The 24,318-nt window shown below is 51.6% G+C and overlaps 1 protein-coding gene across 6 annotated transcripts; it reads left to right on the plus strand.

Moving 5' to 3' along the window:
- The first annotated feature begins 11,437 nt into the window (after positions 1-11,437).
- Positions 11,438-22,114, plus strand: LZTS3 (leucine zipper tumor suppressor family member 3). Of its 6 annotated transcripts, none has more exons than XM_012455346.2 (5): positions 11,438-11,532; positions 16,804-17,028; positions 17,566-18,042; positions 18,388-19,251; positions 19,585-22,114. In XM_012455346.2, exons 3-5 carry the CDS (start codon positions 17,584-17,586, stop codon positions 20,281-20,283), a joined length of 2,022 nt encoding a protein of 673 aa, XP_012310769.2. In that variant the 5' UTR covers positions 11,438-11,532; positions 16,804-17,028; positions 17,566-17,583; the 3' UTR covers positions 20,284-22,114. The 6 variants fall into 6 exon arrangements, with proteins under 6 accessions (XP_012310769.2, XP_012310770.2, XP_012310768.2 ...); XM_012455347.2 differs by having other exon boundaries at positions 16,804-16,988; XM_012455345.2 differs by having other exon boundaries at positions 16,804-16,966.
- Positions 22,115-24,318: the final 2,204 nt, after the last annotated feature.

Consider the following 24,318-nt stretch of genomic DNA (forward strand, 5'->3'; position numbering starts at 1 on the left):
GATAGTCATACAGTTGTACCAAAAGCAGTTTCAGTAGTGACATTGCAAAATATTTTGACCTGATTTATCCTGACAGCATACATAATTTTTCCCTGGCCAATACATTATTTGATTATTAATTACAGCAAAATGGATAGGGGAACCTTATAAGAAAACCTACCAAATACCAATACTGTAACATTAAACTTATTTAAATATAACCTTTTGTGTATAGCTTGGTAGATTTACTCTGACTGGTTTTTAGTCATTTTAACTTTCTATTTTACATTTATTATTTACATTTCTACCATATGATATAAAAACATATCCATAATATAATAAAACTAAAACTCTTAGTATTCTAACTGTTCAGTATTGAGTAACAGACTTAATTCCTCAATTGCTGTAAGAGATTTTCCTTTAGCTTTTTCTCAGCAAGGTAAGTCAAGTCACTCCACAGTTCCCTGTGTTGTTCACATAGTAGTATAGTTGTGTGGGCATATGCTTGCTGTCTAGTTGGGCAGTTGTCTTTTTGTTGTTGTTTTGTTTTTGTTTTTGTTTTGAGATGGAGTCTTGCTCTGTCGCCCAGGCTGGAGTGCAATGGTGCTATCTCGGCTCACTGCAACCTCCGCCTCCCATGTTCAAGCAATTCTCCTGCCTCAGCCTTCTGAGTAGCTGGGATTACAGGCATCTGCCATCATGCCCGGCTAATTTTTGTATTTTTGTAGAGACGGGGTTTCACCATGTTGGCCAGGCTGGTCTTGAACTCCTGACCTCAGGTGATCCACCCACCTTGGCCTCCCAAAGTGCTGGGATTACTAGTGTTAGCCACCGTGCCCGACCAAGCTGATGTTTACACACACACACACACACACACACACGCACACAGGGTCCATGAAAAACAAAAGTTAAAGGGAAAATATGCAAAAAATAAAAAGCCATACTCTCTTTCTTACCACTATTCTTTACTACTTGCACATTTAACCTAAGATAGAAGATGGTTTATGTTTTTCTTGTGTTGGGGTCCCCCTGTAACATTTGATTCTGTTTTTATATAATTGACGCATTGTTTATATGATAGTAAGAGACTTATCTGTACCTATACCCTGTAAGCCTCGTTTCAAGATATTTAGATACAACCACCGGACGCGGTGGCTCATGCCTGTAATCCCAGCACTTTGGGAGGCCAAGGCGGGTGGATCACGAGGTCAAGAGATCGAGACCATCCCGGTCAACATGGTGAAACCCCGTCTCTACTAAAAATACAAAATATTAGCCGGGCACGGTGGCGCGTGCCTGTAATCCCAGCTACTCAGGATGCTGAGGCAGGAGAGTTGCCTGAACCCAGGAGGCGGAGGTTGCGGTGAGCCGAGATCGCACCATTGTACTCCAGCCTGGGTAACAAGAGTGAAACTCCGTCTCAAAAAAAAAAAAGAAAAAAAAAGATATTTAGATACAAAGCAAAAAGGAACACAAGTCACCACTTGAAGTGAGTGACTCTGTATCATACATGTATGAAGAATATAGAGCATTTAGGTTCCCCCCCACCTTTTTTTTTAAGACGGGGTCTCATTCTTTTGCCCAGAGTGGAGTGCAGTGGCATGATCACAGCTCACTGCAACCTCCGCTCCCCCAGGCTGAAGCAATCCTCCCAACTCAACTTCCTGTAGCTGGGACTACAGGTGTGCACCACCATGCCTGGCTAATTTCTGGTTTTGTTTTGTTTTGTTTTTTTGGTAGAGACGGAGTTTCACCATGTTGCTGAGGCTAGTCTCAAACTCTGGGGCTCAAGTGATCTGCCTGCCTTGGCCTCCCAAAGTGCTGGGATTACAGGCGTGGGCTACCGTGCCTGAGGCGAGTGGATCACCTGAGGTCAGGAGTTCAAGACCAGCATGGCCAACATGGTGAAACCGCATCTCTACAAAGATTGAGAGAATTGCTTGAACCTGGGAGGTGGGGGTTGCAGTGAGCTGAGATTGCGCAACTGCACTTTCAGCCTGGGCGACGGAGCGAGACTCTGTCTCAAAAAAACAAACACAAAAAAACTACATCAGCTTATCAACTTATAAAACAGTCATAAAAGACCCCAGCATACCTGGATCATAATCATTTCAGTTAGTTTTATATTGTCTTAGATAACCCCCAAGACCTTTACTGGTAATTCCCAGGACTTTTGGCCCAATTCCAGAAGTTTTCATTTCCTCATAAAGTAAGCACAGCTGTAAAAGGCTTTAGGATAAACATTCAGGCTGGGCGCGGTGGCTCACACCTGTAATCCTAGCACTTTGGGAGGCTGAGGTGGGTGGATCACCTGAGGTCAGGAGTTCAAGACCAGCCTGGCCATCAGGGTGAAACTCCATCTTTTTTAAAAAAAAAAAAAAAGATAAACATTCAAACTTTAGCATGAATTAAAGTGCTTTGTCTGCCCCCTAATTTGGTGTTCAGAGGTAACTGCAAGCAGTCATCTCAGAGAAGTAAACCCAGATCCCCTTCTGGACAACTTAGTGGGTAAGACCCCAAAGGATCACAGTAGTCTTTGCTAATTTGATAGGTTTTGATCTGCATCTCTTTAGTATCAACAATGTTACAGATGTTTTCAGCTGTTACTGGCTATCTGGATTCTGAGTGATATATTTCTTTTCTTTTTTCTTTTTTTGGAGACAGTCTTGCTCTGTCACCCAGGCTGGAGTGCAGGGGTGCTAATCTCAGCTCATTGCAACCTCACCTCCTGGGTTCAAGTGATTCTCCTGCCTCAGCCTCCCGAGTAGCTGGGATTACAGGTGCGCGCCACCACACCCAGCTAATTTTTGTATTTTTAGTAGAGATGGGGTTTCGCCATGTTGGCCAGCCTAATCTTGAACTTCTGACCTCAGGTGATCCACCTGCCTCAGCCTCCCAAAACGCTGGGATTACAGGCATGAGGCATCGCTCCCAGCCGGTGATATATTTCTTTTAGTCATTTATCTGTAGACCTAGGGTTTTTGAGATTTCATTCATCATTCAACAAAGGAATGTTGTGTCTATTGTGTGTTTGTATTCATTTTCTTTCTTTCTTTTTTTTTTTGAGATAGAGTTTCCGTCTCGTTGCCCAGGCTGGAATGCAATGGCGTGATCTCAACTCACCGCAACCTCTGCCTCCTGGGTTCAAGTGATTCTCCTGCCTCAGCCTCCCGAGTAGCTGAGATTACAGGCATGTGCCACCATGCCTGGCTAATTTTGTATCTTTAGTAGAGGCGAGGTTTCTCCATGTTGGTCAGGCTGGTCTCGAACTCCCGACCTCAAGTGATCCGCCCGCCTTGGCCTCCCAAAGTGCTGGGATTACAGGCATGAGCCACCGCACCTGGCCATTTTCTAGTGCCACTGTAACAAATGACCAAATCTGAGTGGCATAAAACAACATTGATTGATTGATTGGTTGATAGAGTCTTGCCCTGTCACCCAGGCTGGAGTGCAGTGGCACGATCTTCATTCACTGGAACCTCTGCCTCCCAGAGTCAAGCAAGTCTCCTGTCTCAGCTTCCCAAGGACCTGGGACTACAAGCACCCACCACCACACCTGGCTAATTTTTGTATTCAGGCTGTTCTCAAACTCCTGACCTCAAGTGATCCACCCACCTCAGCCTCCCAAAGTGTTGGGATCACAGGCTTGGGCCACCGTGCCCGGCCCACAAATGTATTATCTTATCCTTTTGTAGCTTACCAGTCCAATGTGGGTCTTCTGTGCTAAAATCAAGGAAGGACTGTGTTCCCTTTCTGGAGGTTCTTTTCGAGCTAGAGGCCACCCACATTTCTTGGCTCATGGCCCCCTTCCTCCATCTGCAAAACCAGTTATGTTGCTTTTCTCTGATCATTCTTCCCTAGTCACATCTCCGTCTCACTGTCTTCTGCCATCCTCTTTCACTTTTAAGAATGCTTGTGTTGGTTCAATTCATTAAAAAAAAAAAAAAAAAAAAGGCTTGTATTGACATTGGGCCTACTGGATAATCCAGGCTAATCTTCCTATTTTAATTAAGGTCAGCTGATCAAAACCTTAATTCTATCTACAGCCTTAATTTTGCTTGGCCATGTAACAACATATTACAGGTTCTGGGGATTAGGATTTGGGCATTTTAGGTGGGGGGCATTATTCTGCTTAGAGTATTAAGTTAGAGATATAGGTTATTTATTTATTTATTTTTTTTTTGAGATGGAATCTCACTCTGTCACCAGGCTGGAGTGCAGTGGCGTGATCTTGGCACACTGCAACCTACACCTCCCAGGTTCATGCAATTCTTCTGCCTCAGCCTCCCGAGTAGCTGCGACTACAGGCACGTGCCGCCATGCCCAGCTACTTTTTGTATTTTTAGTAGAGACGGGGTTTCACCATGTTGGCCAGGATGATCTTGATCTCTTGACCTTGTGATCTGCCTGCCTTGGCCTCCCAAAGTCCTGGAATTACTGGCATGAGCCACAGCGCCTGGCCAGTTTTAAAAATTTGTATTTTAAATATATTTTTAAAGCTAGTCAAAAAGGAAAATAAGTTTATTTGGAAGAATAAACAGGCAAATAAGCTCTGAAAATGTAGAAACAGCAAAGTATTAAGATATTAAATATTTAGCCAGCTGTGGTGGTTCACATCTGTAATCCCAGCACTTTGGGAGGCAGAGGCGGGAGGATTGCTTCAGGCCAGGAATTCATGACCAGCCTGGGCAACTTAGCAAGATCCCTTCTCTAGAAAAAAAAATTTAAAAAGGAAGCTGGGCATGAGTGGCACATGCCTGTAGTCCTACCTCCTCAGGAGACTGAGGCAGGCAGGAAGATCACTTGAGTCTAGGAATTTGAGGCTGCAGTGAGCTGATTGTGCCAAAGTGCAAAAATTACATTAGTGCCTAGACTCCTTTCTTCTGCTGTATGACCTGTGATCTCACCATCTCAAGGTAGCCCATGTTTAATCTTATATGTATCTTTCCTGAATTTTCTATGCACATACATATATATTATTTGAAAAAGAATAGAGGAGGCCAGCCACGGTGGCTCACACCTGTAATCCCAGCACTTTGGGAGGCCAAAGTGGGTGGATCACAAGGTCAGGAGTTTGAGACCAGCCTGGCCAACATAGTGAAACCCCATCTCTACTAAAAATACAAAAATTAGCTAGATGTGATGGCATGCACCTGTAGTCCCAGTACTCGGGAGGCTGAGGTGGGTGAATTGCTTGAACCCAGGAGATGGAGGTTGCAGTGAGCCAAGACCATGCCATTGCATGCCAGCCTGGGTGACAGAGTGAGACTCCATCCCCCACCCCTCCCCCCCCACACACACAGACAAAAGAAAAAGACTCTCTTGGAACCTATTTTAGTTTGGGGGCTGCTCAATAAATAAAAAATAATAATATAAAAATTAGAGTATGTAGGTATACATATGATTCTGCCACAGTTTTTTCACTTACTATAGTCATCTTTCTGTGTCAACACATAGGCATCCATGTCCTTCTTTTAAATATTAATAACTATTGTTACATTGCATTGGATGCCTTGTAATTCATTTAATCATCTTTTTTTTTTTGAGACGGAGTTTCGCTCTTGTTACCCAGGCTGGAGTACAATGGCACTATCTCGGCTCACCGCAACCTCCGCCTCCCGGGTTCAAGCAATTCTCCTGCCTCAGCCTCCCGGGTTCAAGCAATTCTCCTGCCTCAGCCTCCCGGGTTCAAGCAATTCTCCTGCCTCAGCCTCCCGAGTAGCTGGGACTACAGGCGCGTGCCAGCATGCCCAGCTAATTTTTGTATTTTTTAGTAGAGACAGGGTTTCACCATGTTGACCAGGATGGTCTCGATCTCTTGACCTCGTGATCCACCTGTCTTGGCCTCCCAAAGTGCTGGGATTATAGGCGTGAGCCACCGCGCCCGGCCCCTTCATTTAATCTTCTATTAATAGATTGATGTATTTAGGAGGTTTTTAAATTTTTGTACTTTTATAATCAGTATATTAGTGACTGTCTTCAGATATATGTTATATTACTTGTGATGGTATCTCTTCCTAGAAATGAGACTGCTGCGTCCAAGGATATATATGTTTCACATTTTTATATACTCCCAGTTGTCCTCCCAAAGGGTTGTACCAATGTATACCCTCAAAAATGCTATATGAGGCTAAATGGGTTGGCTCATGCTTGTAATCACAGCACTTTGGAAGGCTGAGGCAGGTGGATTGCTTGAGATCAGGAGTTTGAGACTAGCCTGGAAAGTATGGCAAAAACCTGTCTCTACAAAAAATACAAAGATTAGCCAGACATAGTGGCACATGTCTGTAGTCCCAGCAACTTAGGAGGCTGAAGTGGGAGGATCACCTGAACCTGGGAGGTCGAGACTGCAGTGAACAATCATCATGCCACTGCACACTGCAGCCTGGCACAGAGTCCCCATCTCAAAAACAAACGTTATGTGAGTTCCTGTTTTCCTTCAGCCTCACCAACATGGGATATCATTAGTTTCTTAAATGTTTGTTCTAATCATGTCCTCTTTGCCCCATAGCTGAGGGAGGGGTTCCCACTCTCATGTAATGGCAGTGGCCAAACACAACATGTGACACTGGACAGGTGAGATTTACTGCACTTTATTAGTTACATATTCCCGGCCCAGGGGAGGAGGACACCAGAAGCCACGCAGGGCCACACAGGAGGTGCACTCAGGAATGGAGTGAATAGCCAGGGGTTGTGGAGGGCAGGCTTTGTAGTGATGAGAGTGAGGTGCTCCTTGGTTCCTGCATGAGAGGTAACTGGCTTGTTTGAATAATTCTACAGGCTGGCAGGGAACGGAAGCCTACTACTAAGAGATAAGCAGGAACTGCACTTGGTTCATTTGATGAAAGGATTGGCTAGGGGACCTTACCCACAGAAACAGAGCAGGAGGGCAGCTTACAGTTTAGGCAATTTGAGGCCCTCTTGATTTTACCAGAAGTCAAGGTAATACATAATTCTTTTTTTTTTTTTTTTGAGAAGGAGTCTCGCCCTTGTTGCCCAGGCTGGAGTGCAGTGGTGTGATCTTGGCTCACTGCAGCCTCCATCTCCAGGGTTCAAGTGATTCTTCTGCTTCAGCCTCCAGAGTAGCTGAGATTACAGAGGCGTGCCACCACACCTGGCTAATTTTTGTATTTTTAGTAGAGACGGGGCTTCACCATGTTGGCCAGGCTGGTCTCGAACTGACTTCAGGTGATCTGCCCACTTCAGCCTCTTAAAGTGCTGGGATTAAGGCATGAGTCACCCCGCCTAGCTGGTAATACATAATTCTTAATTTCAGCTGTTCCTGGTTAATTAGGAGGGTTCTTTTTGGTACAGATTTTTGACTGATTTTTTTTTTTTGCATCTATTGTGATAATTGTTTTTTTCTCATTTGACAAACTCATGGCTTATTAATTTCATACAGAATAATATAGTTTTATTTTCTTGAATTGTGTGTAGGATTTTCTACCCCGGAACTCATGACCTGATGAGTATGGTTTCCAGTTTTCCTTTCTTCCTATGCTATTAGGAATTGGTATAAGGCTTCATAAAATGAAATAGCATTCTATCTTTTCTGGGCTCTGACACAGTTTGGTAGGGTGAAGATTGTTCAGTGAGTTTGAGAGATTTCTTCCATTAAACAACTATCAGAGCCTTTTTTGTTTTTGTTTTTGTTTTTGTTTAGGCAAGGTCTTGCTCTGTTGCCCAGACTAGAGTGCAGTGAGTAGCACAATCACGGCCCACTGCACGCTTAGCCTCCCAGGCCCAAGCCATCGTCCAACCTCAGCCTCCTTAATAGCTGAGACCACAGTTGTGCACCACTGTGCCTAGCTATTTGTTTGTTTATTTATTTATTTATTTATTGAGACAGGGTCTCACTCTGTCGCCCAGGCTGGAGTGGCACAATCTCAACTCACTGCAACCTCCACCTCCTGGGTTCAAGCAATTCTCCAGCCTCAACTTCCCAAGTAACTGGGATTGTGGGTGCTCACCACAACAGTTGGCTAATTTTTGTTTTTTTTTTTTTGGTAAAGATGGGATTTCACTGTGTTGGCCAGGCTGGTCTCAAACTCCTGACTTCAGGTGACTCTGCCTGCCTTGACCTCCCAAAGTGCTGGGATTACAGCCATAAGCCACCGTGCCCAGCCTAATTTTTAAATTTTTTTGTAGAGACAAGGTCTCCCTATGTTGTCCAGGCTGGTCTTGAATTGTTGGGCTCAAACCATCCTCCTGCCTTGGCCTCCCAAAGTGTTGAGATTATAGGCATAGGCAACCATGCAACCAGAACCTTTTTTGGACATACTTCTTGGATGATGTTGTTAACATCTTTGTTATTCTTGTAATTTTATTTCCCAGAAAGTGATCCACTTTATCAAGGTTTTCAGGGCTGGACGCAGTGGCTCAGGCCTGTAATCAGTACTTTGGGAGGCCGAGGTGGGTGGATCACTTGAGGCCAGGAATTCAAGACCAGCCTGGCCGACATAGCGAAACGCTGTCTCTACTAAAAATACAAAAAATTAGGTGGGTATGGTGGTGCTCGCCTGTAATCCCAGCTACTGAGACTGAGGCACGAGAAGTGCTTGAACCCCAGAGGCAGAGGTCGCAGTTAGCCAAGATCGTGCCACTGCACTCCAGCCTGGATGACAGAGCAAGACTGTCTCAAAAAGAAAAAAAAAAGTTTGTGTCAGTGTGATCATTAATCAGCAAATGACAGATCATCTTAGGTAATAACAAAACAAAGCACAAAAAGTACTGATTGGTTTGCTTAACTGATGAACCCAATTATAAAGAAATAGTCTAGTTCATAGTTGCTCTGAAAGGAAGGGGATTGCATTAGTTTATTCATTCAACAGTTATACACTATGCTAGAATTTAAATGTGTAAATTTTAAGTGAGACTCTTGTCTCAAAAAAAAAACAAAAACTTTTCATATGCATTGGACCAGAGTCAGATATAGTATTCTCATATTTTCCTGGTGTTATTTTAAAGATGCAAAATCACATTACTCGGCCAGGTGCGGTGGCTCACGCCTATAATCCCAGCACTTTGGGAGGCCAAGACGGGTGGATCACGAGGTCAAGAGATCGAGACCATCCTGGTCAACATGGTGAAACCCCGTCTCTACTAAAAATACAAAAATTAGCTGGGCATGGTGGCGCACGCCTGTAGTCCCAGCTACTCGGGAGGCTGAGGCAGGAGAATTGCTTGAACCCAGGAGACAGAGGTTGCAGTGAGCCAAGATCACACCATTGCACTCCAGCCTGGGTAACAAGAGCGAAACTCTGTCTCAAAAAAAAAAAATCTCATTACTCTATGAAATAGGAATGGAGAACTATAAAGAGAGATTAAGTTAAGATCAAGACAGAGGTGGAATGGGAACTGGCTGAAAGAAAGAAAAATAAAACAAGCAGAATCAAATGTCTTATTGGAGAAAACAAACAGTACTCTTGCCTCTGAAGAAAATCCGTAATGGTGAAGAAAACCTTGAGACAGTCTTCCAGGGTGCAGAGAAAACGAACAAATTCATTTGACATTCGATGATCCAATGCGATAATTTTAGAGGAGAGGAAAGAAAAAAACCCAAATCTTTTCACAGAATGGACAGAAAGAAAACTTTTCTAAGCTGCAAAGAAGACCTCTTTTGTTTCTGGAAAATTAATAGATAAGGCCCATATTGATTTATACTGGCAAAATGTTTGACTTTTGAGGGTAAAAAACCCTTGCAAGCACCAAGCAAATTGCTGACCTTAAACAGACAAACCCAGCTTTGCATTTTCAGTGCCAGAAAACAATGAAATAAAGAAGAGTTTTGAGGGGGAAAGCTTGAGACTCAAGAATTCTATAAACAGGAAATCACTGTAAAGACATTCTCACCTAAGGCAAAGGCTTAGGAAATACAGCATTCCAGAGTCCTCCCAGAAATCACCAATCATGTGAGAGATAGGTCCAAATGAGGAATAGAAAAATTAGAGCACAAAAAACTGGCAGTGACATTGAAACCAATTAAACAGAGTTGGCAGAAGCCAAAAACAAGGACTGAAAAAGAATGTGGCTTTCAAAAAAGTGTAAACAAAAGCTAGGTGTGTCGTCCTGATTAAGTGGACAAATATAAGTAGTGAGGGCGGCAGGTAGGAGGCAGAAAAGCACATTAAACTTCTCAGGACATAAAGGGGAATATAAAAAAGAATTATTTGTCACTGACTTTACTAATTTGTTAAATAAAAATATTTTCATTTGATTAAAGGCAGCCGCGAGAAGAATTAACACTTTTTTTTCTTTTTTTCTTTTACTCTATTTCTAATAGTAGAATTAACACTTTGACTTGAAAATCACCATAGAAGATAAAAGCAAATGTGGGAAAATTAAGAAAACAGCAATAAATAAAAACTATAGAATACGAAGTAATAAGACCAAACACATAACCTGTAACAGCAGAGACAGAATGCGTTAAATCTCAGCCAGAGTGGAGGCGCTGCAGTTTTTAGGACAGACCTTGGTGCCTCCAGGCTTTTGGTAATGCCAAACTCTCGGCTAGGCTGGCCTCCCCACCCTATTCAAGGCTGAGGCCTCAATTCAGGGCCGACTCTCTCCTCCCGGAAGTCCTCCCGGGCTGCCCTAGGCAGAGTGAGCACTCTCTACAGTGAACGCTGCCCGCGCGAGCGATGCCGCGCCGCCCTCTGCGTCCAGGACGAAGTCCCCACCTCACTCTCTCTCACCCGGGGTTGCAGCGTGTGGTCTGGGGCCACGCGATACGCCAGGCGCGGGGCACAGCGTGAGAGCGTTCAATCCTGCTGGAGTGTAATGTGTATTTTTTCCTCATCGCACCTTCCGGACGGTGATCCCCTGTGATCGGCAAGTTTCAAATCGTCCCCGTTTGATTACGAACGGAGGTTACTGCCTCTGGACGCCTCCCGCACCACAGCCGGTGGTCCTCGCGCCTGAGCGGGTCGTTTCTTGGCCGGGTTGGATAAACCCGCGACTGCTCGTCCCGACCCTACCTAGCAGACTTGCAAGGTCTCAAGGCATCCTCTGGGAGGCCGCGTCCCGAAGAGCTGGCACGGGCGAGGAACGGGGCTCGGGGCTCCGAGTCGGGAGCCCCGGGAGCCCCTTCCCCCAAGCAAGAGGGACTCCTCCCCCTCTTCCTAGACGTGGGATGCAGGGAGGGCGCGATTCCATTGGATTTGTTGCAGAGGAACGAGTAGTACTGAGCCCAAGGGCCTGAGGGGTAACGAGCGACCAGCGGAGGGGCTAGTGGCGGATTTGCTGCGCCTTAGAGAGGGCGAGGCGGTGTGGGGCGGGGGGGGTCCCACGTGCGGGCGGGGCGCAGCGACGAAGGGGTTAAGGCGCCGCGCCCCGCCTCAACCCGGGCATTGGCTGCCCCGGGGGGCGTGGCCTGAGGGCGGGCTCGCGTTTGCCGCAGCCGCTGGTGGGCGGGGCCCGGGCGGGGAGCAGGAGGGGCGCGGAGCCGATCCGGGCCCGCGCCGCGCGCCCAGCCGGGCGGGCTTCGGGCTGCGCCACCGAGCGGAACCCGTGGCGCCCGAGTCGGAGACCCTGCGCCGGACCCTGAAGCAGCGAGTAAGTGAGGCAGGCCCATCGTGGCATCCCTCCTGGCTCCGACCTGCCGCCGTGCCTCCTGCACTGCGCGGCACGTCAGACCGGACTCAGACTGGGTAGGGGGCGCGTCCCGCTGCTGGGGTCCCAAGGGGGAGGGGAGCGGAGAGGAGGCCGATGATGTCATGGATGCTTCGCCCGGCCTGGGGGGAGGTGGCGGCCGGAGGGGGTGCGGCTCGGATTATGTCACCTCTTCCCTCTGCGCCCCGCCCCCCGGGGCCACACGCGTTGGTGGGGAGCCTGGGGAGGTGCGGGTGGGATTTCCCCCACTGCAAGGACCCCCAGGTCCTGTGGACTGTGGCTGGGGTCTCTATCAGTTGGCCCTGCGGGCCGTGGGCTGCTGGTAAATGGCGACGCCCCCCCCAGCAGAGGCTCGTGTGTGCGCGCGTGTGAGTGCTCGGGGTGGGGGGGCGCGCTCTCGGCCCCCTCAGTCCTGAAACACCGGCTTCATCAGAGCCAGGAGCTAAGTGATGGGCCCATTCCCTGGCCAGTGCTTAGGCCACCAAGGGAAGATGGATCTCCCCTTACTCATCCCAATCAAGAAGTTCTAGATGTCTCTGCACCCCAAAAGCCCTGCATACCCCCCCTCCGATCCCTTTCCTCCCTCAGTCCTGCTTCCTGGAAACCCCTCCTGATCTCCCTGCCCGGATTCACTGCCTTTTTGCATTGCCCATAAGTAGCATTTCCAACAGGCATTTGCCCTGCATTTCCTTGGTGCAGGGCCCAGAGACCCCCAGGACTCTGCCATCTGTGCCCCTGGGAAACAAACCTACAGGCCAGCCCCGGGGAGGCCTCAGAGCGAAACCTCCTGGGGTGTTCTGAGCCAAGTGTTCTAAGACGCCCCCTCTAGGGGTGGGAGATCAGGGATGCTATCCTGAGGCCAGCGTTTGGACTGGTCTAAAAGCATGTAGGATGGGCACAGAGAGCTAGGAAGAGCTTGTGTGTGAAGTAGAGAGGGACTCAGGTCAGGGGAGATGGAGGAGAGGCATCAGGAGAGGACTTGCAGACCCTGCTGCAAGCTCTGCTCTGGTTCTGGGGGCCAAGAGGAATACCAGGCATTTTACCCATAATACATTTACTTCTTAAAATGCTTGTAAGGTAGGTGTGAGAACCCGAGGTGAAATAACCTGCATGAGGTTGCACTCCTAATCAGTCAAGGTGGGATTTACACTTGGAGCTGATGCTGCCAGACCTCTGTCTACTGTACTTGGTTCTGCTCATGGAAGGATTTGGACCGAGCAGGGACAGGATCAGCTTTGCCCTTTAGAAGTCGTCCCCTGGCAGCTGCCTGGGGGAGGGAGTGTAGAAGAAAGTCCAGTGAGGAGACCCCAGCCGGGGTGCTGGACGGAGGGGCTGGCTAGAGATTTTTAGGAGATAGAATGGGCTGGGGTTGGGGCCTCTGAGATCCCAAGTGTTCCTAGCTTTGGGAGAGATACAGGTTGTGGGGGCGCTGGGTGGTCACCGTGGGTTGAAGGTACCTGTACATGTAACCTTCAGGTAGAGTCCGTTTGGCCCCTCTATGATGCTAATACCGTGTATAATGCCCCAGGCACTGAGGGCTGAGGTGACAGAGATCGAGGCAGTCGGGCAACAGGCTGTCATCCCAGGGTGGTGCACTGATGCCAGGAGGCTGCCTTTGCAGACCAATGCTCAGTTACCTGGACCAGTTCAGGACCCTGATCTTTCCTCTCTGTTCAGTTCCTGCTTATCAGGGAAACATCCCCTTCCTTGTCCTGCCAATGCCCCGCTGGGATTTTGTGGAAAGAAGCTGCAGCAGCCGAAGCTCAGGAGAGACAAGGGACAGGGCATGCTTACAAGGGGTTAACCATGACAGGTTACAATTATGGCAAGAAGCTCTTTAGGGAGTGAGGCTCCAGAGAGAGCATCTGAGGGTTGACAGTCAAGCATTCCCCAGGTAGAGCACAGAGAAAGGAGCCTCAGGACAATGGTCCTGGGACCTTGTTTCCATCTGTGACTCTAGGTGTCTGAGACTGGCTGGGGACTACACACATTTTAGAGAAACAGTAGGGCATAGTGGCATACAACCAGCCCCAACCTATGCTCAGATTGTCCTGTCCCGATCTCAGAGAAGGTAGTACCATGTCTGTACTGCCCCTTATAGTTTACCAAGCACCTTCCCAAACATTATACCCTGTCACTCAAGATCACCATGATCACCATTGAGGTTTATTTTTGCCCAGACCCAGGTCTCTGGTGCAGCCACTTTGCTAGCCCCTTGCCTAGATCTTTTACCTCACTATTGGCACCTTCCCTCGACATATTAACACACTCAGGTTTCTACTATGATGGTTAATTTTAAAATCAAAAAGCCCTTGAATCTCAAACCTCCTTAAATGACTCCCTTCTCTTTTAGCAGGAACTCTGCCATCTCTTTCTCTGCATTCCTCTAGTCTTATGGACTGCCTTTGTTTTGTACCACTTTTTTTTGTTTTGTTGTATTTATTTGTTTCTTTTAAGAGGGAGTCTCGCTCTGTCACTCCTGCTGGAGTACAGTGGTGTAATCTCGCTCACTGCAACCTCTGCCTCCCAGGTTCAAGTGATTCTCCTGCCTCCGCCTCCTGAGTAGCTGGGATTACAGGCATGCCCAGCTAATTTTTTTTTTTTTTTTTTTTTTTTTTTTGTATTTTTAGTAAAGATGGGGTTTCACCATGTTAGCCAGGACAGTCTCGATCTCTTGACCTTGTGATCCACCCGCCTTGATCTCCCAAAGTGCTGAGATTACAGCTCCGTCTCCCAGGCTAGAGTGCAGTGGCAGGATCTCGGCTGATGGCAACCTCTGCCTCCCAGGTTCCAGTGATTCTCCCACCTCAGCCTCCTGAGTAGCTGGGATTATAGGTGCACACCATGCCCAGCTAATTTTTTGTATTTTTAGTAGAGACGGGGTTTCACCACATTGGCCAGGCTGGTCTCAAACTCCTGACCTCAAGTGATCTGCCTGCCTCGGCCTCCCAAAGTGCTGAGATTACAGGTGTGAGCCACTGCATCTGGCCCTTGTACCACTTTTCGGAAACCATTCTGACATAGATACCAGCAATGTCTCCAGTTCCCAAATCCCCAACACACTCTTCAATCCCAATGTTACCTGGCCCTGTTATTTTTAACACTGGAAACTGTCCCCACATTCTTGAACCCCCTCAATCTTGGCCTTCGGGTCCACCTTTCAGCCATTTTCCTGCTCCCAGAGTGCCTCCCAGACTTCTGGGCCTTTGCTCCCTGGCTCAGTGCTGGTCCCCACCCCCAGCACCCTTCAAAACTGATGATCTCAATCTCTCTCCATCTAGTGCTTTTTTTTTTGAGACAGAGTCTCACTCTGTCGCCCAGATTGGAGTGCAATGGCGCAATCACAGCTCACTCACTGCAACCTCTGTCTCCAGGGTTCAAGGGATTCTTGTGTCTCAGCCTCCTAAGTATCTGGGATTAAAGGAGTGCACACCACGCCCAGCTAATTTTTATGTTTTTAGTAGAGACAGGGATTCACCAAGTTGGCCAGGCTGGTCTTGAACTCTTGGCCTCAAGTGATCTGCTCACCTTGGCCTCCAAAAGTGCTGGGGTTAGAGGCATGAGCTACGTCACCTGGCCTCCATCTAGTGCTTGAGAGGTATCTTCCTCTGTTGTTTCCCAAAACACCTCTTTTCCCCAAGCAGTCTCCCCTATGTTAAAAGTGTCACACACCACCGTGGTCCCCAGTCCAGAGTCCTCCCTTGTCCCTACCGCCTGACCTCATCTGTATGAAATTTTGCCAGTTCTTCTTTCCCAAACCCTGCCCAGGCTTTCCTACTGGTTTGAAGCTTCAGGCCTTTCAGCTTTCATCCTCCCAGTCCCCAGCTGCTCCCTACATTGCACCCAGAGATGGCAAGGGAAGGGGGGCATATTTAAGGTAGAAGGGGGTTGCAGGGCTGAGGCATAGTGGGCTGGAGTATGCTGGGGAGTGGAGGCAGAGCAGGGACTAGAGTGAGGCCAGAGAGGCACCCAAGGCACCAAGGGAAGGAGACTGTCACCCTCAGGGCTGTGCGCTTGCTGATTGCGCCCTTCACTTGTGCCCTATGTGGCTCTCTGGCCTCACCCTAGTCCTGGCCCTTGCTTATGGGGACAGACGGGCCCAAAGGAGGAGGGTGGCAAAGTGCTCTTCTCCACACCTACGGGGACAGATGCTGAGAATGGAATTCTACAGAGACAGTGCTCAGGCTTGGTAGTGAACTTTCCAACAACCTAGGACTCTCATTCCTGGTGTGGGGTCCAGAAGACTCCTGAAGGACAATAGTTTTGTCAGGTTCCCTTGGTCTGGGGCAAGGACACAGCATTAAAACTGGGCAGCTGGGTAGAAGATGGTCTGTGGGGCCACATTGTGCCACGTGGACCCCTTAATCTTGAAGGGAAGGAGGGCTCCCTGCCTGGTTTATGGAGGGAGTAGCAGGAAAAGGTCTGAAGGGCATCCCCTCCCATTTCCCACACACTTATTTGAGGGCCTAACCCGAGGCAGACACTGCCTGGTGCCCCTGCCCGGCTTCATTATGCAGATCTCTGTGGCCAGGTGTTCCCAGGTGCAAACCTGAGACAAAGGAATGAGGAAGCAGGGCCTCCCTGAGCACAAGTAACCCGAGGCCTGGCTCCCCCTGCGCCTGTGGGCCGGCCTTGCGGGGGGAGGGGGACACGCACCCACAAGAAGGGCTCAGAGGGCTTCACAGTAAACTGAGCAGGGTCAAGGTCCACAGGGAGCGGGAGAGGGGAGTAATCCAGGAAGTCTTCCTGGTGGCAGTGAATTCTTAGCGGGTTCGGCATGCGCCGGATCTTTGGGGGCACTGCAGGGTGCGCGGCCCCGCTCCTCCCCCGCCCACCTGTGAGAAACGCAGGTCCCGAGGGAGGCTCCGTCAGCGCCAGCAGCTGGCGCCACTAGGTCCCCTGCCCCGGCCTCAGCCAGCCCTGAGACCTCTGCGGAGGACTGATCCCGGGAAGGGGGCCCTCTCTTGCCAGGGCCCTGGTGCAGCCGAGCTGGGAAGACCTCTGGGAGGGCGGTCCTGCCACCTGCTGCTGCCGCTGCCCCCCGTCCGTCCGTGGGGCACAGGGTGTACCCTTAGCGGCGCCCACCTGCGACCCAGATGCGCACCGCCTACCCACCCTCCCCACGTTCCCCGTTTCCTCCGGCGCCCGTCGCCTCGGGGCGCCTGGCACGCAGCAGCCCCGCAAGGTAGGTCCTTCATTCCTCCCATTTCGCAGAGGAGAAAACTGCAGTCCAGGATGGCTCAGTCGGCCCCTCCAAAGTCGCGCAGCTGGTTTGGGCGAAGCCCCTACTGCGGGAGTGAGGCACATGGCCCCTGCAGACCGGGCCTCGGAGGGTCCCAGGCTTGAGGATCCGTCGGCCCCTCACCCCCTTGGAAAGGCAAGGAGAGAAGCCTGCGCTGGTAGTGAGCTTCCACTTCTGCCCTGACTGCAACTCCTTAGGTTAGGGGGCTGTGAAGGACCACCACCCTCAATTTTTGGATGGGGTATCTTTCTCTCCCTCCCCTAACTTCTGAGGTGGTTCCTTGTTGGATTCAGGCACTGTTCTCCCTTTCCAATCCCATTTCTCCAGCCCATGAGGTTGGGATATTAGGGGCCCAGACCCAGGATAGAGAATCCCAAAATTCTGGGGTTGCAGCAAAGAGTTGAGAAGAGGACCACTGAGCCTGGGGAGCTCATGGGCACGGTGGGGCTAAGGCAGGAGTTTAGGAATGGAATGCAGAGCTGAGCTGAGCTGTGCTGGGGGCTATGTGCATGGAGCCCTGGGGGTTGGGCTTTATCAGGTGGGCAATAGGCAGCCCCATTTCCAAGTTCTCTCTTTTATCTCAGCCCTATTCCTTCACCTTGGATGCCTGGGAACTCTTTGTACCCATTGTAGGGAAGGGGACACTGAGGGGTAGAGGGTGCTGGGTTGACTTGGCTGGGGTGGTGGGAGTAGTAGGGTCTGACCTATCTCTACCTTCCCACCTGTGCCCACAGTGCCCTCCTGGCTTAGTCATGGCGAAGCTGGAGACACTGCCTGTGCGAGCTGACCCAGGGCGGGATCCTCTCTTGGCCTTTGCCCCACGGCCCTCTGAGCTCGGACCCCCAGATCCCCGCCTGGCCATGGGCAGCGTGGGCAGTGGGGTGGCCCATGCCCAGGAGTTTGCCATGAAGAGCGTGGGCACCCGTACAGGGGGTGGGGGCAGCCAGGGCAGTTTCCCTGGCCCCCGAGGCAGCAGCAGTGGGGCCAGCAGGGAGAGGCCGGGCCGCTACCCCTCAGAGGACAAGGCTCTTGCCAACTCCCTCTACCTCAATGGCGAGCTGCGGGGCAGTGACCACACTGATGTCTGTGGCAACGTAGTTGGCAGCAGCGGTGGCAGCAGCAGCAGTGGTGGCAGCGACAAAGCCCCACCGCAGTATCGTGAGCCCAGCCACCCACCTAAGCTCCTGGCCACCTCTGGCAAGCTAGACCAGGTCAGTCCCCAGGGCCTGAGACCCTCACAGCCTTTTTCTGGGGGTGGGAGGCAACGCAGAGAGGAAGGCAAAGCGGGCCTTCTTGGAGATTGGGTTGTGGGGGCAGGATGGAGGCTGGGCTGAGGAGTCACGGACTAGGGCCCTGAGGCCAAGTCTATATCGGGTGGATCCAGGACAGAGAGCTGGCTTCAGGGAGCCAAGAGGTGGAACCCCAGTTGGGGAACCTCAGGATGGAGATCCAGTAGGGGTGGGAGGTGGGGCTGGCCAAGTCTCTGCCAGAGGGAAGAGTCTGGGCCAAGGCCAAGGCCTCATCCTGACGCCCAGCCCCTTCTGCCTTTCCTGCAGTGCTCAGAGCCACTAGTCCGGCCATCAGCCTTCAAGCCTGTTGTACCCAAGAATTTCCACTCCATGCAGAACTTGTGCCCCCCGCAGACCAATGGGACTTCTGAGGGACGACAGGGCCCTGGTGGCCTCAAAGGCGGACTGGACAAGTGTCGGACCATGACTCCAGCGGGTGGGAGTGGGAGCGGCCTCTCAGACTCAGGCCGGAACTCCCTCACCAGCCTGCCCACCTACAGCTCCAGCTATAGCCAGCACCTGGCGCCCCTCAGTGCCTCCACCAGCCACATCAACCGCATTGGCACTGCCAGCTATGGTAGTGGCAGTGGTGGCAGCAGTGGTGGGGGGTCGGGCTACCAGGACCTGGGGACCTCTGATAGTGGACGGGCCTCCAGCAAGAGCGGGTCGTCATCATCCATGGGACGGCCAGGCCACCTGGGCTCTGGGGAGGGCGGAGGTGGAGGCCTGCCGTTTGCGGCCTGCTCACCGCCCTCGCCCAGTGCACTCATCCAGGAGCTGGAGGAGCGGCTGTGGGAGAAGGAGCAGGAGGTGGCAGCTCTGCGGCGCAGCCTGGAGCAGAGCGAGGCGGCGGTGGCCCAGGTGCTGGAGGAGCGGCAGAAGGCGTGGGAGCGGGAGCTGGCCGAGCTGCGGCAGGGCTGCAGTGGGAAGCTACAGCAGGTGGCCCGCCGTGCCCAGCGTGCCCAGCAGGGCCTACAGCTGCAGGTGCTGCGGCTGCAGCAGGACAAGAAGCAGCTGCAGGAGGAGGCAGCCCGGCTGATGCGGCAGCGGGAAGAGCTGGAGGACAAGGTGGCCGCCTGCCAGAAGGAGCAGGCCGACTTCCTGCCCCGGATGGAGGAAACTAAGTGGGAGGTGCGGGCTGGAGATCTGGGCCTCCCTCTCTGCCTCCCTTCTGTCCCTCTGGGGAACCCCAGAGCAGTTGCCCCTCACCATCATAACGGGCGATGAAAGGAGCAGGGGGGACAAAAATCAACTGGGAGTGTCTGTGAGGACTGGAGGCCATCCCCGGGCTGGGTGAGACATGTCCATCCTGAGTCCAGGCAGGGAACCAGGGGCATTGCTGCTGATGAGGGGCTGAGCCTGCTCCGGGAATCTTGGTGCCCCTGGCTCCAGATCTGGCGGCTGGGTTGGGGTGAGCAGAGCTCTGCCTTGACTCGGCTTCTCCTCTCACCTGTTCCTGCCCAGGTGTGCCAGAAAGCTGGCGAGATCTCCCTCCTGAAGCAGCAGCTGAAGGACTCGCAGGCGGATGTGTCGCAGAAATTGAGTGAGATCGTGGGGCTGCGCTCGCAGCTGCGGGAGGGCCGGGCCTCGCTGCGGGAGAAGGAGGAGCAGCTGCTCAGCCTGCGGGATTCCTTCAGCAGCAAGCAGGCCAGCCTGGAGCTGGGCGAGGGCGAGCTGCCTGCCGCCTGCATCAAGCCGGCGCTGACCCCCGTGGACCCGGCCGAGCCACAGGATGCGCTGGCCACCTGCGAAAGCGACGAGGCTAAGATGCGCCGTCAGGCCGGGGTGGCCGCCGCCGCCTCCTTGGCTTCCGTGGACGGGGAGGCGGAGGCCGGCGGGGAGAGTGGGACCCGGGCCCTGCGGCGGGAGGTGGGGCGGCTGCAGGCCGAGCTGGCGGCTGAGCGGCGGGCCCGGGAGCGCCAGGGTGCCAGCTTCGCAGAGGAACGCCGTGTGTGGCTGGAGGAGAAGGAGAAGGTGATCGAGTACCAGAAGCAGCTGCAGCTGAGCTACGTAGAGATGTACCAGCGCAACCAGCAGCTGGAGCGCCGGCTGCGGGAGCGCGGGGCCGCAGGGGGTGCGAGCACGCCCACTCCCCAACATGGCGAGGAGAAGAAGGCATGGACCCCCTCCCGCCTCGAGCGCATTGAATCCACAGAAATCTGATCGACCTGGGCACTCGGCCTTATGACAAATATCCTGTCAAAAGGCCAGAGTCCCCAGTGTCCCCTCCCCTCCACCTCTTTTCCCCATAGACCCCATATCCCCAGACCAAAGAGGTTCTCTAAGCAGCTGTGACCAGGTTCCTCCCTCCCCACCTGCCCTCCCAGTTCCAGCACTGCCCCTGTGGCAGCCCACTCGGACCCTCCTAAAAGAAGAGAATAGGGGGAGGGCAGGGCAAGTGAGGGCGATTCTAGGTGGTGGGGGAGTCATGCTCCCTTTCTTGGCACCCCCTTGTTGGAGATAGAGGCAGCAGGCCTGCAGTGATGAGGTGCCCCAGTCCTTCTGGGGATCTGGGCTGCTACTGTTGGCCCCCCTGTGTCTAGTGATGCTCACTGTGCTCACCTCCTAGGTCAAGGAGCCTGAGGGGGCCTGCACTGGGTTTGCTGAAACTGACAGACCCTGGGCTCCTGACCTCTCTCCTTCCTGTAGTCCTCTCCCTCCCTGGGTAGATTGGCAGGACAAGTGGGAGCAGATGGCCTGCCTGTGGTTGAGAGGGCTACCTGCCCAGCCCCTCCCCCGCCAAGGTCTCTTGGGCTCAGGCCTCAGAGCCTGGCCTGGTCGTGAGTGTGTGTCCCTGTGTGTATGTTGTGGGAGGGGAGGGCTGGGGCTGGAAGTCCAGCACCCAGGGAAGATCTGCCCTCCTGTTCTTGGGAAGGGTTGCCTAACGGCTTCTCGACTCTACCCTCACCCTTCTGGCCAGGATCCTGCAGGGCAACAACCCCATCTGCTTGACTGACCCCACACCCAGGGCCACTGTCCGGCTCTAATACAGCTATTAAGTGCTACCTGCCTCTCAGGCACTCTCCTCACCCAGTTTCTGAGGTCAGACGAGTGTCTGCGATGTCTTCCCGCACTATATTCCCCAGCCTCTTTCTGCTTTCATGCTCAGCATATCATCTTCCTAGGCAGCCTCTTCCCCAGAGTCTCACCTTTTCTTCCAGTAGAAAATTCTGCTTGACCTTTGGTGCACTGCCCACTTCCCAGCTCCACTGGCCCAAGTCTGAGCCGCAGGCCCTTGTTTCAGGGGCGGGGGGAGGGTTGGATGTGATTGCCCTTGAAGAACAAGGCTGACCTGAGAGGTCCTGGCACCCTGAGGTGGCTCAGCATCTGCCCAGGGTAGGCCTGGCATGAGGGGTTAGGTCAGCCAATGTCAGTTCCTTCTCTTGGGGCCCTCTCAGAGTCCATCTCCCCAAGACAGGAAGGGAAAAGCAAATTTCTAATTCACCAGCAATAAAAATTGGAGGAGGCTTGGCCCTCAGCCCTTATATTTATCTTTTTCACTCTCTCTTCCTCCCACCCTCAAGACTGAGTTTGGAGGGGCAGGGTAGAGAGAGCTGGCAACTACTGTGAGCAAGTCCCCCAGCACCTGACCAGCCTCCTCCCATGACTGGTGACTGTTTAATGAGCTGTGCATCCCCCACAAAAACATGAGTGCCCCTCTGTGTGGCCTCTAACCCTCTGCACAGCCCTTCTGGGTGGTCCTCACCAGTTCTCAGAGCTGGGTGGGAGGCCACCCTGGCAACCACTGCCCATTCCATTTACCCCTCACTGCACCTGCCCTAGAACCTGAGCCTAGGCCACAGGGGCAGGGAGAAGAGAAGGCATTAGTAAGAAAAAAAAATAGAAAAAAAAATATGAACAGACTCAGCTTTGGGATGTCCAACCACAAAAGAAATTATATACAAATATATATAAATATATATCTCTACCATATGTGATGGAAAGACTTTTTGTTTTCCTTTCCCAAAGAAATAAAATGGAGAAAGCCTCTTGAGTGGTATTCTTTGGCCTGCTGGTGTCTTTGCAGGTGTGGGAGGTGAGGCCCGGGTGGGGGACGGGGGCAAAGCTGGATTAAACAGATTCCCCAGAGGAAGCATGAGATGGGAGGTGCTCACTGGCCCATGCCAGGAGGTTGGCCCAAAGCCCAAGCTCTGCCATGTTGCTCGGGAAGAGTCATGGTTCAACGTTTTTGCCCAGTGGGTCTTTCTCTTCACCTTAGACTGTTGTCAAAGGGATTTCAAGCTGGTTCTCAGAATCTGGACACTAAGCTGCTAACCAGAAAACAGGTGACACAGGACAGCCAGATGCAGCCTGCAGTCACCTAAGCCACCCTACAGCAACTGGCAGATTTGCGAGCTGAACGTATAGACATGAAGACTGAGAACAGGTTTGCAGTTAATGGTGAAGCCCCAAAGGCAAAGGGACCCAAGCATGCTGCACAGCAGAGAGCTTCCCTTTACAACACTTCCTTCTGTCATCCTCTCAAAGCACCACAATCAAGAACGCATTCTGCTATAAGTAACATGTAGGACCTCAAAGAATGGTTTATTTTTCTCCAACCTGACAAGAAATTGGGAAGTGGGTGTCATGGTTGTTGGATCATTGGGGATCTAGATGTTCATCCTTCCACTGTCCCATCCTTAGCATGTTTCCTCCTTGCCACAAGGTGGCTGCCACAGCTCTGTGAAGGCCTTGAGGCTACCCTACTTTATCACGAAAGTGGCCTGCTTTCCCAGGACCCTTCCCTTTAAGTCCTGTTGGCCAGAACTGAGTCACATGCTCCTCCCACTTCAAGGGAGAATGGGAAATTGAGTATTACAAAGAAAAACAGGATTGTCATGGCTGCCTGGGAACAAATATGGTTAATTCCTTCGGGATAGGCTCTCTGCTTTCTCTGGGTTCTACTGGCAAGAACAGAGTCATAGCAATGAACAGTGTTTGCCCTGGTCTGGCCTGAGTGAGAGAACCCTTCCCAAGCAGTAGTGTCTGTGGTCTGGGGCTCCACATATTCAAACAGCGCTGTTTCCAGAGCTCAGGAGTTGGGATGCCAGGCTTGCAAGTCCTTGCAGGGACGTGTTCTCCCTACGTTGATTTTGTCTTCCTGACAAGATGGTGTCCTGGAGGGAAAATGATTTCACAACTCTCCCTCACAGCCCTTAGGATGTGTGGACTGGTAGAGCCAAGGCATTGACAAGATACAAAAACCCTGATAAGCAGATCTCAAGTGCTCTCAGGAATGGCAGCCTGAGGCCAGGCCTTTCTGATAGGTAGAGGCTTAGTAGAATCTCTTTCTTGTCTAGGTACCTATACCTATACTGACAGCTGTGTCAGTATATGTACCCAGTAGGACCCAGCCCTCCTTTTTGTTTTTGAGATGGAGTTTCGCTCTTGTTGCCCAGACTGGAGTGCAATGGCAGGATCTTGGCTCACCGCAACCTCCGCCTCCCGGGTTCAAGCAATTCTCCTGCCTCAGCCTCCCAAGTAGCTGGGATTACAGGCATGTGGCACCATACCCAGCTAATTTCGTATTTTTAGTAGATACAGGGTTTCTCCATGTTGGTCAGGCTGGTCTGGAACTCCCGACCTCATGTGATCCGCACGCCTCGGCCTCCCAAAGTGTTGGGATTATAGGTGTGAGCCACCGCGCCCGCCTGGCTACCTAGCCCTCCTTTATTTTATTTTATTTTTTTTAAAGATGGGGTTTCACAATCATGGCCAGGCTGGTCTTGAACTCCTGACCTCAGGTGATCCACCCACTTCGGCCTCCCAAAGTGCTAGGATTACAGGCGTGAGCCACCGCGCCCAGCCAGCCCTCCTTTTTAGGGAGGTGGAGGATTGCCCTGGCTCATGCGCCATAGCTCTGGCCTCCCTAAGTTCCAGCTCAACATCCATTTCTCTTAGCAGGCTCATCTATCCATCATGTCACTAGCTCTTTTCCTGAGAGCACTTTACAGATACATCTCTATTATAAACGCATTTTTTTAATGCATTTTTTCTTTTAAAGGCGAAGTCTCACTGTCACCCGGGCTGAAGTGCAGTCATGCAATCTCAGCTCACCGCAACCTCCACCTCCTGTGTTCAAGTGATTCTCCTGCCTCAGCCTCCTGAGTAGCTGGGGTTACAGGTGACCGCCACCATGCCCAGCTAATTTTTTTGGTATTTTTAGTAGAGACGAGGTTTCGCCACATTGGCCAGGCT

The sequence above is a fragment of the Aotus nancymaae genome, unplaced genomic scaffold, assembly GCF_030222135.1.
Source record: "Aotus nancymaae isolate 86718 unplaced genomic scaffold, 86718_ANA_hifiasm-v0.15.2.pri h1tg000029l, whole genome shotgun sequence".
Taxonomy (NCBI): domain Eukaryota; kingdom Metazoa; phylum Chordata; class Mammalia; order Primates; family Aotidae; genus Aotus; species Aotus nancymaae.

Coding starts and splice junctions, on each gene's coding strand:
- LZTS3 (XM_012455343.2), top strand. CDS start 17,335: ATGTGCATGGAGCCCTGGGGGTTGGGCTTTATCAGGTGGGCAATAGGC. Junction 18,043..18,387: donor CCTCTGGCAAGCTAGACCAG/GTCAGTCCCCAG, acceptor CCTTTCCTGCAG/TGCTCAGAGCCACTAGTCCG. Junction 19,252..19,584: donor TGGAGGAAACTAAGTGGGAG/GTGCGGGCTGGA, acceptor GTTCCTGCCCAG/GTGTGCCAGAAAGCTGGCGA.